Source organism: Gambusia affinis, linkage group LG01 (assembly GCF_019740435.1).
Source record: "Gambusia affinis linkage group LG01, SWU_Gaff_1.0, whole genome shotgun sequence".
Classification (NCBI taxonomy): Eukaryota; Metazoa; Chordata; class Actinopteri; order Cyprinodontiformes; family Poeciliidae; genus Gambusia; species Gambusia affinis.
In genome coordinates this window covers 8,235,446-8,248,198 of record NC_057868.1, presented here as the reverse complement: position 1 = coordinate 8,248,198, position 12,753 = coordinate 8,235,446, and the positions used below count along the sequence as shown (strand labels likewise).

General features: G+C 37.4%; 2 protein-coding genes across 2 annotated transcripts in view; one reads left to right on the top strand and one right to left on the bottom strand.

Moving 5' to 3' along the window:
• rerea (arginine-glutamic acid dipeptide (RE) repeats a) overlaps nt 1-12,753 on the bottom strand; it is a 195,780-nt gene that overhangs the window by 145,029 nt on the left and 37,998 nt on the right. The window lies entirely within an intron of this gene.
• LOC122834196 lies at nt 4,620-11,428 on the top strand. Its single transcript, XM_044122388.1, has 15 exons — nt 4,620-4,656; nt 5,604-5,707; nt 5,804-5,851; nt 6,247-6,463; nt 6,983-7,058; nt 7,620-7,925; nt 8,014-8,095; nt 8,174-8,253; nt 8,519-8,716; nt 8,798-8,884; nt 9,141-9,394; nt 9,497-9,625; nt 10,170-10,307; nt 10,434-10,551; nt 10,848-11,428. Exons 1-15 carry the CDS (start codon nt 4,633-4,635, stop codon nt 11,063-11,065), a joined length of 2,079 nt encoding a protein of 692 aa, XP_043978323.1. The 5' UTR covers nt 4,620-4,632; the 3' UTR covers nt 11,066-11,428.

Sequence of the window (12,753 nt, the reverse complement as noted above, 5' to 3'; positions counted from 1 at the left end):
ATCACAGCTGGCATTTTATGAGGGGTGTGTAAACTTGTGAGCTCCGTCGTGTTTTGTCAACAAAATACGTCTAGCGGTGCACTTCACTTCTCGCTTCAACCTGGCATTGTGTATTTACACACAAGCAGCCACTTTTCAAAATGGCTGCCCCAGTCATATTGAGCCCAACAAAAGCAACTGGCTAATGATTACAGTGTCTTACGAGATAACTCCATTAACCTTTAAAAAGATGTGTGGTTAAGGGGAACAGATGAGGAAAAACGCAGGAGCGAGAGTTAGGTGAGAGCGAGAGAGAGGCGAGGAAACTCGGCGTGACAGTAGAGCTGCTCCAATTAGGTAAGCACATTGAGCCGTCAGGCCGGCGCATTCATCAACATGCAGAACGCCAGTCAGCAGCACCAGAAGGCTCGCCTGCCTTTTCCTACTCCACTACTATTCGTGTGCGAGAGAGAAAGCGAAGTGGAGAATGACTGGGAGGCATTTGCAGAGCATATTTGAACCGTTCTCCACAGCATTTGGCAGTCGCAAATGTTTCTATGCATGGTTTGGGTGGGTTTTACTGGCATTTACCCTCCTATGATAAATTGACCGTGAGCCGCTGATGATATCATTATCATACATGCAGCGTAATTATCTGGAGCCACAGAGAGCCAAGATCAATGGATGGCAAAATCTGATTTCATTGATTAGTCTGCCGCTGTTAAGCTGCTAAAACATATTTTGCACACAGTCGATGTGTTGTTGGATGGGCTGTGAATGAATTGGTTCCCTGCCTGTTTACAGACTGCAGCAGGCAGACATGGGGTTAGGCAAGTCAACCGACTTGGCTGGGGCCGGCGCGCTTCCCCAATTCCTCATGCTGTCAACCACAGCAACAAATGGTAAACAATTACACAGTCGCATAAAAAAAATTATTATCTAGGCTGAACATTTTACTATTCGACATGACTAAGCCACAGTTGTTGATGGCAAATTAAATGCAACAAGGCTAGAAAACCGGGTCTCGATTTATGTGACCCATAAACCGAGACAGAATCCATGATTCTGTCCGTGACAGATCCTGTTATGTTAAATATCACATGAACAAAACCGAGGAAAAAAAAAGAAGAAGCTACTTTTGCTCTTAAAAATTAAGGTAAATTTAGAATCTTAAAGCTCTGAACAACCTGGCTTTATTCTAAAACATTACAGATACAAAACCACTCAAATTTCCCCTCCCGTGGTTTTCAAAATCTAGGTTCATTTGGATAAAGTTAAGGAGAACATGACAGGAGACCAGAGCGTTTGCAGCTCTATGGAGTATAAAACATCTGTAGTCTCAGTCAGCTGGTGGAAAAACCACCAGCCTGCACTGGTATTTTTTATCTTGAATAACTGATTTAAATAAAACGATGACAGCTTCTTATTCTCTTTAGTGTATAATGAGCAGACTGATTTTATACAGCATTTCTTTATAATTTGTTATAAATTGTTGCTGCTCTTCCTCGTAATGCGTCTAAAGAGGACATTTGTGGTTAATGGAAACTATAGAAACTGAATTGGACAAAAACGATTTTTGTGCAAAACATTCTGTAAAAAAAAAACTTTATAAATTTCACAAGAAATTATGTGTTTTGTTTTAGTCACTTTCACAAAACCAGCACAACATAATATTCAAAGAGCTACTGGATTTCAATATTTATTGGCTAAACCATTCCAAGAGTCACAATTACGCATTCTGCACTCAGCCAATAAGACGTTCAGCCCGGTGGATGAATTCATTCAGCCGAAGATGACCACATCCATCACAGATTACTGTGTCCAAGGTGTCAAAAGGTCGCAGAGACCTTTTGAAGGAGGAGTGAGGAAAATGGGGGTCTATCATGATTGATATCACTTGATTTTATTAGATTGAGGAAAGCTAATGACAGCAAATGACTGTTAAATAAAACATAACCGCAGCCGCACAATGTGTTTAATTGCAATTGTTGTAATTTCATAAAGTTCGATGCAGTTATTGGTAGGACATATTTCAACTGTGAAGCTTCAACACTAACGCTTAAGGCAACATCTCCTCAGGACCGCTAATGTTTTTTGTTTTTTTTTTTGTTTGCTGATCATTTTTCAACTTTATGACTCGCTGAACGAATCAAGAACACAATTAGTAAGACTAATTGTTTTAGAAAACCCATTTATTTAAAAAGAAAGAAAAAAGAAACACGGTCCAAGCATCAAGGCGACGCAACAGAATATAAAACGACACAAATAACAGAAAAAGAAATATGTACCCGACTTTCACTACTGTTTGTAAATCCATCTCTCGAGCATCAAAAAGTACCATTTATATCAGAGCTATTCGATTGCTTCATCGTCTAAAAACATTTAATCACCGGGTCCCTCTTCTAAACAGTGCTCTCAAGTGATTCATAAACCACTCCCATATTCCTGCTGCTGACTTGCCCTCAGTCCTGACTGTAATTTGAGAGCTGCCTGATTTTGTCAGGATGCGTCTGATTGCACTGATGTGCAAGAGGCACTGCAGAAAAGAAAAGTGGGACATGTACGATGAACAAATACTGATTAATAACCTGACACCAGCAGCCATGTGAGAGCGACATAAGGTTGCCAAACAGAGTGCATCGGCGCTGAAGGACTCTTCTGTTGTCAAACAAGAAGTAAAGGAAAAAGATGCACCCGTCAGGCTTTTCCTGGTCGGTACCGATTTCCATGTTTCATCGAGGTCTGACCTCTAGATTCTGATTTTTGTTTGTCCCCAAGGATCATAATACATGGGAAAGAGAAAAAAAAAATCATTTCAGGTTCATTGATGAAGGTCATAGTTTGGCCTCCATCAGTAAATAACAGAGCTACATTATTCCCATAGAGTGACATTCAGTTGGAGACTAAATATGTTGAAGAAAAACCATTAAAGCCAGATGATAGTCTGGTTGTTCTCTACCTTTAAACTATTTTCCAAATCTAACAGAGAGGAAATCTGTTTACTGTGTACAGCCCGGGTCAGGTATGTTTCTGTTAAATTTAGCTTTGTACTCTTTCTGTGCTTTTCCTTATCAAGTCTGTGTGGATGAATATTTAAAACTCACTATGACGAATAATTCATCTTCAGATGCCTGAAGGTTTTGGATCAAAACTACCTGAGGGCATAACTTGATCCAACTTAACACAAACCTCAGCTTCATGCAAAAAGAAGAACTCAGACCATGATGGTGCCACCGCCTTCTTTTTCTCCGAGTGTGTTGCTCTTTTGGTGAAAGACAGAGGACTTTCTTCGCTAAACATGCCTCTAAAACTGCGGCCCAAAAGTTGCAGTTTGGTTTCGCTAGACCATAATTCATTCGCCCACTAAGTTCTAAGATCTTCTTAAGATGCTTTCTTTGGGAGATTCTGTCTGGCAAATGAATTCCTCGGTCCAGACATAATGAAGGATTAAGACGATCGTGGTCATATTCTGAAAATCAGTCCTAATGAGACATTCCTGCAGCTTCTTCTGTGGGTTTTATTTTTGTACCTTTCTCCTGACAGTCACCTCTGTACAGTGAAATTCTTTTGCAACTTTTCTCTAAATAAATACCAGATATAGGGTAAATCCCAGCCTGGTAAAAACCAGTGCCTCATTTTACACTTTGGAAACAATCATAAAACAATTGGGACTCTGTTGAAGTTTTAAATGACTGAATCTAATTTTACGCAGTCGCTCAGGTTTGGTCATGATGTATATAATGCGCCAGCTACATTATGAAACTTAAGGGAAATTGCATGAACTGAATACAACTCCATGAGATCTTTGCCAACTATAAAATGTCTTAAACATTTGTCGTGTTCCGACTTTCACTGCTCCGTACGTAGAAGTGTGATCAACACAGACTAGATGGCTTTGCTTACTTCCTCTGCTGCTGTCGCCACACAATAACCATAAGCATAATGCAATTTAAAAACAGCACATTCACAACTCCGCCTTCTGTTTGCTGATGGGTCTTATTGAAATTCAACCAGAGAAATTGAGCTCATTGGGAGGAGTTTCAGGCAAATCGCTGTAGGCAGATGAGAATCATGGGGAATTGCATATGGAGGCAATAACCAAGCTAGGTGGAGCCTATCAGGTCAGCTGAAACTATGGAAGTAAATATGTGCCATCAGAATTTGAATAAAAAATACCTCTGAAATTTGAATGTTGTATATTAGTGCTTACTTTTTCAGTATTAAAATAAATTCAGAATATATTTTTAACCTAAAAAAAAATTCAATGTCATTATTTTTGCAGTAAAAAAAAATTCGGTGTAATTTTTTTTACATGGTTGCAATTTTCAGTTATTAAAAAAATTCACATTCCTATTTCAAAGTGATCAAATTTTCAATATACATATTTTTCACAGTTTAAATTTTCAGTGTTAAAAAATTCAGCATATAAAAAATTCAACTTTTCAAAATTCGTTGTGTTCAAATTCGCCGTCTCAAATTCACCGTCTAAAAATTCGCTGTCTCAAATTCAGCGTCTAAAAATTCGCTGTAAAAATGGCCAAGGTTACTTCAGGTCACAGACATTAGCAATGGATGTCCGATTCCAACATCCACCTAATCACGTGACACAACCGTCATATTGAAGAAGTACCAGTATCACCCAGGCTGGCGACCATGGAGGCGAACTCAAACCCAACGGTGAGTTTAATACTTTCATATTTCTGTAGTATATTTTATTTTGCGCATGAAGTTTGATACATTGTCTTAAAGCCTGATTTAAAATACTGGTTTGGGCCGTTGTTAATCTTACACCGTGTAGAACCGGCATATTACTTCTCGCTACCTCCTAGCACCCCCCCCTCCCCCACCCAATTTCCCCCGTTTTATTTCAAAAAGAAATACCACCAGTGATGGCATAGTTACTTTGAAAATGTAACTTTAATCGGACTACTTATTACTCCTTGAAAAAGTAACTTAGTTAGATTACTGACTACTTGATTTGGAAAGTAACAAAGTCACACTAAAAGTAACTTTTTAGTTACTTTCAGCAGCTAACAACAACGCTCCGCCTCCTGTGAAAATCACATTGATCTTTGCCAATACTTAATTGTAAGCTATTTTATAATGGCAACATCAACAATGTGTCTCTACTGATAAGGTTGAACTGAAGAGGAGATTGCAAAAAAATATATAAAAAACTTGAATAATTTGTGTGGTCCACTGTTGTCTGGAAAACTCTAAGTAGGATTTTAAATTATTATTTACATTTCTATCGCATAGAGGCGTCGATCCTTTCGACCAGACACGTAGAGGAAATACGATTAAATAACTAAAGAAGATAGTAACGCACCGTGATTTTGATAAGTAACTGTAGTCTGACTACTCGATTTGAAATAGCAACGCGTTAGATTACTCGTTACTGAAAAAAGTGGTCCGACGTCAGTAACGCGTTACAAATTAACGCGTTACTGACATCACTGAATACCACTTGCGCCAAGTCTAGAATCTTTAAAGAAAACTGATGGGTGGTGACTTTCTGGGTTGTTTGTATGTTGTCTTAGGTGAGACTGAGACAGGCAGTCTTAGTAAAGTCGTAATTTAAATAGTTTCTGCTACTTTGTCTTTCATATATTTTGTGACTACAGAGTAGTCGGGATGCAATAGTTGAATCTGCAAGGCATTTACTGAATTTATTAACTGAAAGACCACGGAGTGGAGGAAGAGGAGAGCTCACCAACCAGAATGCCAGGTTCAATGATAAACTGTTGCCCTAATGCCTAATGAATATGTATATTTTGAATATGTTGATCATAGCAGTATACTAATAAATTCTGTTATCCAACAGTCATAGGGTACCTCAAACTGAACCATCTGTCCAAATGGAAATGAGCAGGTAAATGACAACTTTATTTATTGTAAATTCAATTTTGAAGCATTTTTTATAAAGACCTTTAATTGTTTTCCAAAATTCCACTTGTATTTCTTAATATGGCTTAAAATACTATTACCTTTTGTTGCGGCAGCTAATCATCACAATGTAAATCTCTCATAAAAGATATTACATATTTGGGACTTGGGTCTTTCTAGCAAAATTGACTATTATAATTTTGAACTGAGTCATATGAATAATCCTTGTATTTTATTATTTTGTATTATACAATATATGTCTAAATCACTCTGTGGTTCTTTGAATCTACTGTCTAATTTGTCATAGGTCATGTCTTCAAAGTGATCTTTGAAATGAAATAATCAGTATAATTTGGTTATCTTCAAATTTCTGTACAACAGATCTTTTCCTGGACTTTACAACAGGGGAAGAGGAAAACGAAGATTTCCTCCAACAAACCTGGTCCCAGCGAAAAAGATGAAACCTTTAGATGTGGTTTTTTATTTACTGCCAAAACATTATGAAAAAACACCAAAAGAAGATGATCAACTGATACACATGAAAGCGGGATTGGGCCGGAAAACGGCTCACATCGATGAGAGCATAACGCACAATGAGGTAATTCCTCATAATGCCACAATTATTTAAACAGTGGACTAGACTGATAAATCTACTGTGTCAGCCCTAAAAATAGATCTGCTCTTCGTCTTAGCAGAACATTGGTTGGGACCACTTCTTCTTTGAGTTCATGTTCCCTTTCTATTGTCTGATGCTTGTCAATCAATTCTGCATGGGGCTCTGGCATCAACAAGATATTTCCTCTCAGAAATTCCACTCATTTAATATCAGGTCTGTCTTCAACCAGCCTGAAATCTTGGAGATGTATGTTGGTGAAAATCACTGGAGACCTGCAATTTCTAAAATATGTTTTGAATGCAAAACATATTACATTCACCTCAATAATATTTATTCTCCAATAATGCTGCTCTCTAATTGGCTATGTCATATTGCATTTTTGAACACTTCAAGTTGATCTGATGAAGTGGGCTGTCATTACATGTATTAATATTGTATTAGGAACTATCACTGTATATTTACATTTTTGATGAGTCTTAATTTGACATATTTCTTTTACAGCTGGGTGAAACGCTTAAAGTTCTTTTTCCAAAGCTGGGAACTATTACAGGGGGTTGGCTGCTTTACAAATCTGCAGGTGGGTGATGAAGTGGCTGATATCAGGTTACGGTAATATTATTATAAATGTTCTTTTCATTATTTTTGTTAGTGTGAGATTTTAAAATATTTCTTCCTTCTAAAGAAATACAACTGGCAGACAAATTCTGCTGTTCAAATAGAGCTACACCACTTTTTGTCTCAGAGCAACAATCCGAGGCTCCCTCACCCCATCCAAAATGCTCTCCTGGTCCCATCAATGGCTGTATTTAACCCATATCTACGGATCCCCTGTATGTTATTGCATATATCCTTAAATTTCGCGTATGCACACAACGTTGGAGGACTAAAAGGCGACTCTTTTACATGCCATCTATAGACTCTCTGCTGCAGTAGAACAGCTCATTAAGAAAGGCATCCATGAAAGAGCAAGTGGGCAGATGATATATTTACTATACAAAACATGGAACATTGTAAATTAAATGTTTGTAATTATAGTAATACCTCTTTCATCAGCAAATGTTGTTCTGAATGTGGTTGTCAAGTAAATTGATATTGTGCTTTGATTTGAAGCAAAGTCATAATGCACAGTTTCTTGTAGGTGGATGGGGAAGACGCAATTTGACCTTGATAAGTCCTGAAGATGATGGCTATACCGGGACAATGTTGAAGGGTGCGAGTCGCGGCGGAAAAACCCTGTTCATAGTCCCTATTCAGGAACAACTTTGCACGGATCCTCTTGAGCTGAATGACGAGGCATTTGCAAACATGCCAAAGGCCATGTGTCAGAAATGCCGAGTAGATGTTCCCTTGCATTTTTTGACTGACCACATAAAGTCTTGTGTGGAAACAGACTTGCCCTCTGATGTGGCTGGTGTTGATGTTTGTAACCCTGCAAAGGACATATGTAAGAAATGTTTAAATGTTTGCATATCATACAGTGGGATTTTAGATGTCTGCTTCACTACAACAATGTCCCAATTACTTTGTGACAGCAGCAATGCAAGAGTGTCCGGTGTGTGCAAAAATGTTTCCTACTGAGGACATAGAAGTACATGCTTCTTCTTGTGGAGAAATGTAGGTATTTACCTTATATAATAATTTTATCAACATAGTTTCCTTTGTCTAAAGCAAGTGTAATAAATATTATCTCAGTAGTACAGGACCTCATTCCACAGAAGAAGTGAATGAAACAATGCCTGGGCCATCTACATCATATTCTTCAGGCAGTGATGGTGAGTGTGGTTGAAAGCTAGTGCTTATGTAGATCTGTTTAAGACACAAATAATGGTAGTCACAAGCATTGACTTCAGCTAAACAGAAATTGTCTTCCAATTTGGCATGTGTTCTAAAGCTTATTTGGTATTGACCACTTTTGAAAAAATAAGCTACATTTTATGATTTTATTTTTTTACTATGACCTTACTTTGGTTTTTGATGCCCATGTCTAATTTAAACTTTTTCCTATAACTATATTAATTTATTTTTTTCCCCTCTTAGACTGGTATACCATAAGCGATGCTTCAAAGGCCATTTCTCGCTGTGCAGACCATTTCCTCCAAATACATGCAATGGAGAACCCCTTGCTGTTGAAGATGGACTTAAGAGACAGCCCTGCAGAAAAAGACATGGCTCTGATTTCTTTCTATAAGCGGCCAAATGTGCAATGGGCATGCCCCCTTAATTGTAGGCTTGAAGGTAAAGTAATTAAAAGTTACAAGTTTTACACATGTTTGCATTTCAAATTATGTTTGACCTGTCAAACCATTTACCTTGCAGGAGATGTGGCTGTGGGACTAGGTGTAAACCGCTTTTTCTTTTCAACCGTACTGGAAAAATTGAAGTCAGGTTTTTCTATAAACTTTGGTATGTCATTTGTGTTCACTTTATATTACACAAACATCTGTCATGTGTAAAAGCTCATTGTTAGTTAATTATGATAACTCAAACTTCAAGTTTCATGTATTGTTGTACATTTTGATATGAAGAAGGTACAATATTTCTAAAAATTAATGAAATCATTACTGTGTAGCCAAAATATAGGTGAGGCAGTATAGGGTTAAACATAGGTCTTTATGCTTCTGTATTACTTATTTTCTTATATTGTTGATTTATTGAACAGGAAACTCCATTGTTACACGACTTTTCGAAGGAGAACCTGGCCACTGGGTCCCATCAGCCTCTCACTTTCTTGTTGAAAGTGACATGTTTTTAGTGGCTGGCAGAATGATAGGCCACTCTTTCCTTCATGGAGGACCACGCCTGTCAGGACTTAGTCCTGCTGTTATTCATGTTCTACTTGGCGGCAGTCCAGAAACAGCAACTATCACCCTGGAGGACTGCCCAGACCTAGACATCAGGGAAACCATCAGTACTGTATGCCCCCCAATTCACAAAAATAGAATTTTATGTGTATTACACTATCCTAGTTCTTTCTTGCTTTTTTCCCCTCTGAGTTCTTTGCGATGTCTTTTGCAGCTCGAGGGAGAATCCAGGCTCTCTGATACTCAAATGGAAAGAGTACAGAGCTTGGCATATTCATGGGACCTTCCTTGCCCATCAGAGAACAATAGGAAGTGGCTTTTTGAGAAGCTGTTACTCCATGCAGTGAGTCAGCATTCATTTCTACTGCATGTATTTTTTTTTTTCTTCAACTTATGTTTTAAATGACATTTTATTTAAAATCCAATTTTGATACACAGAAGGATAAAGAATTGTTCAGATTTACCATTGTTTTTACATTTTTAAATAGTCTGGCACCAATTTATCTAAAGTGTTTTCTATAAACATAATCAAAGGTAAGAGGTAGAATCTTTCAAACAAATTGTTTTATATCAATTTCTTTAGATTGCCTAACAGACAAATGACAACTTTTTAAGTTTAAGCTCCTATCCTGAGGAACAGTCTCATACTTTCTCAGATGTCTTGCAAAACTCAAGTTATTCACTTTAAAAGATTAATCTTTTTACATTAGTTGTTAATTGTAAAGATTGTCATATCTTCAGTGTCACATGAATTACAATTTTTGTATACATTTTGTTTTACTGTATACCGCTTTGATCCCTGTTATTAGTTTCAATTACCAGAGCAGCATAATGACTGTTTTGAAATTAGTTGTTTAGAAATAAACTATTACCATTTTCTAAAACAGGTTCTTGGACGCATTGCAAGACAAATAAAGCAACTTAGACGAGGTTTGAAAGAAACCCCAATATGGTCCCTGGTAACTCGGCGACCTGATGCTGTACCCCTGCTTTTTCCAAGGGAGGAAGCGTCCCTGTGTCCAGAGGTATATTTAAATAACTGGAATTATGGTGTTGCATCTGTTATTTTAATGTAATTCCTTTTATATAACACATTTTCTTTACAAACTTCTGTTAAACACAAAACAATTAGTTTTTTCTACTATACTTAGGTGGTACTTCAGCATATCACTTGGCCAGAAATGGATGCTGAAAGTGATGAAGATGATGACTGCTCAAAGGAAACCAGATGCCGCATTTCAGGATATCTGAAACAGTTCATTGCAAATGGTAATGTTACCAGTGTCTGATTAGAGATTTTCAGATTACTTTTCAATGAAGCATCCCTGTAGAATTTTTTTCTTAGTTGCTTGCAGTGGTACCTCACAATTCAGTATTAATCTTAGCTCAAAATTCTAACAGTTGAATTGCATGCATGTTTGTGTGTTCTCTCTGTGTAGTCTAGCTCTATCCCAACATGTGGCTCCAGTTACTTTTGTCTTTGGAACATACAAAGTTATCCATATGTTGCAGATATATGGTAAATTGATTTGAAAGTGTGATTGTGGCTTTGCTCTCTTCCAAAGCCACACCACCTGAACTGAAAGAGTTGATGAAATTCTGGACCGGTTGGGAAAATCTTCCATCAAGTCTGTCGGTGGAGATTGTTCATGGGAACTACCCAACAGCTGCCACATGCTACGAAACACTAAAACTTCCCTGTCATTACAAGAATTACAAGTCATTCAGTGAGGACTTCTTAGCCTGCATTTCCTCTACACAATCTGGATTTGGCTTGATCTGAGTGATCGACTTGTTAAAAAAAAAAAAAATCTACACTTAAGCTGTAGTAGTTCTTTGTGAAGCAGCTTTGTTTAAACAGAACAGTTCTGTTGAAATATTTACTCAATTCAGTTTTCGTCAGATCACAAGTTCAATACATATGTTTTAATGTAATAATTTAAACTCAGAGTGACAACATTGCTGTTACTCCACTTCCTGTAGTTATGTCAAGTTCAAATTCAAATGTTCAGAGTAGATATTTAATTTAAGTCTAAGTCAATACTGTTTGTACAGGCAGTTTTAAATATTAAAGTGAAATTGTTTTTATGCAAAATTGAATGTCATTTATTGAATGTACTTGAATGTTCATATATGCTTCAAGTATGAGAAAATAAATTATATAAGACAAACCTTTTTCTGATTCTTTTAATGCAAGAAATGTGAAGTCCTACAACAATGTAGCTAATGGGTTTCTATAGAGTAACAAAAAAAAAAAAACAAATTTAGAACATTTTAGTTCTCTAACATGTTTACCATAAGAGCACTAAAATTCACCTCTGTGGTAACATGATCAGCATTTTGCTTTACATTTCATAAATGGTGAATTTTTAAACTGGTACGGAAGCGATTAATAGCGTGCACACTCTGAGCAGGATCCTAACCTGAACAGGACTGCACAGAAGAAGACGTCAGTCTGATCCTGTAGCTGTGGCGGCGATCCTAACTCTCTGGATCGAAGCTGAAGTTGGCCTACGATTGTAGCTTCTGATTCGGGAAATGGCTAAAAGGCGATTATAACGGAGGCTCAGATGTATTTGCTGAACATTTTATTTTCAGATTTTTATTGAACAATACAATAGCTGAATAACGGCAAAGGGCTGTTTAGAACCGAGCAATCAAAATCAACAGAAGCCAAGATAGTGGCAAAAAGACAAAACTAGATCCTGTTAAGTATTCTTCAAAATAAATCATGCTTTGCATTTATTTTTTATGTCATTTTTTGCAATTATGTACAAGTTAAATTCAGTGAATAATAATAACCAAGTAAATTATGCTTACCATATCTAACATATGATTGTATATAAGTAACTAATCATAACCGTGATGTGTTTTTCCCGTAAGATAACTTTCACACAGTAAAAAACTGCTCACAAAACTGAACTGCAGCAATATAAATGTCACATCCAAAAGACAGTGATGTGGCTTTTGGGTTTACTGCATTTCTTAAAGCTGCCATTTGTTCGTCAGTCAGTTGCAAATTAGAGTTTGGTACTGTGACATTTGACTCCTCGTGAAGAGGAAGCCCGCTGTCCTCCCATTCGATTTCGGGAATCTGTACACCCTGGAAAACACAAAGAAGGGATCAAGACAACTCAAAATTTACTTAAGATATTACAAATTAGGTGAATGGTAGTAGACATGCTACACATTAAATTGTCCAATTAAAACGTACCTCTGTCAAGGCACCGTGGGGTTCAGGAATTGGATTATGTGTATGACCAAGAACCCAGAGCTGGTTAGGTGTCATGTTGCTTTCTGTTCGAAGTGGGTGATTGTCCCAGCCACTGCGGAAAGTATCCAAATCTTCCTGCAGACGTGGCAGGAAGACATAGTGGCAACAGAAGAGTTGGGCTTCATTGGAAATGTCCAGGTATCCCTCTTCTTCTAGGTAGTGCAGCACATCATAATAGATGCACGTCACAGCCGTCC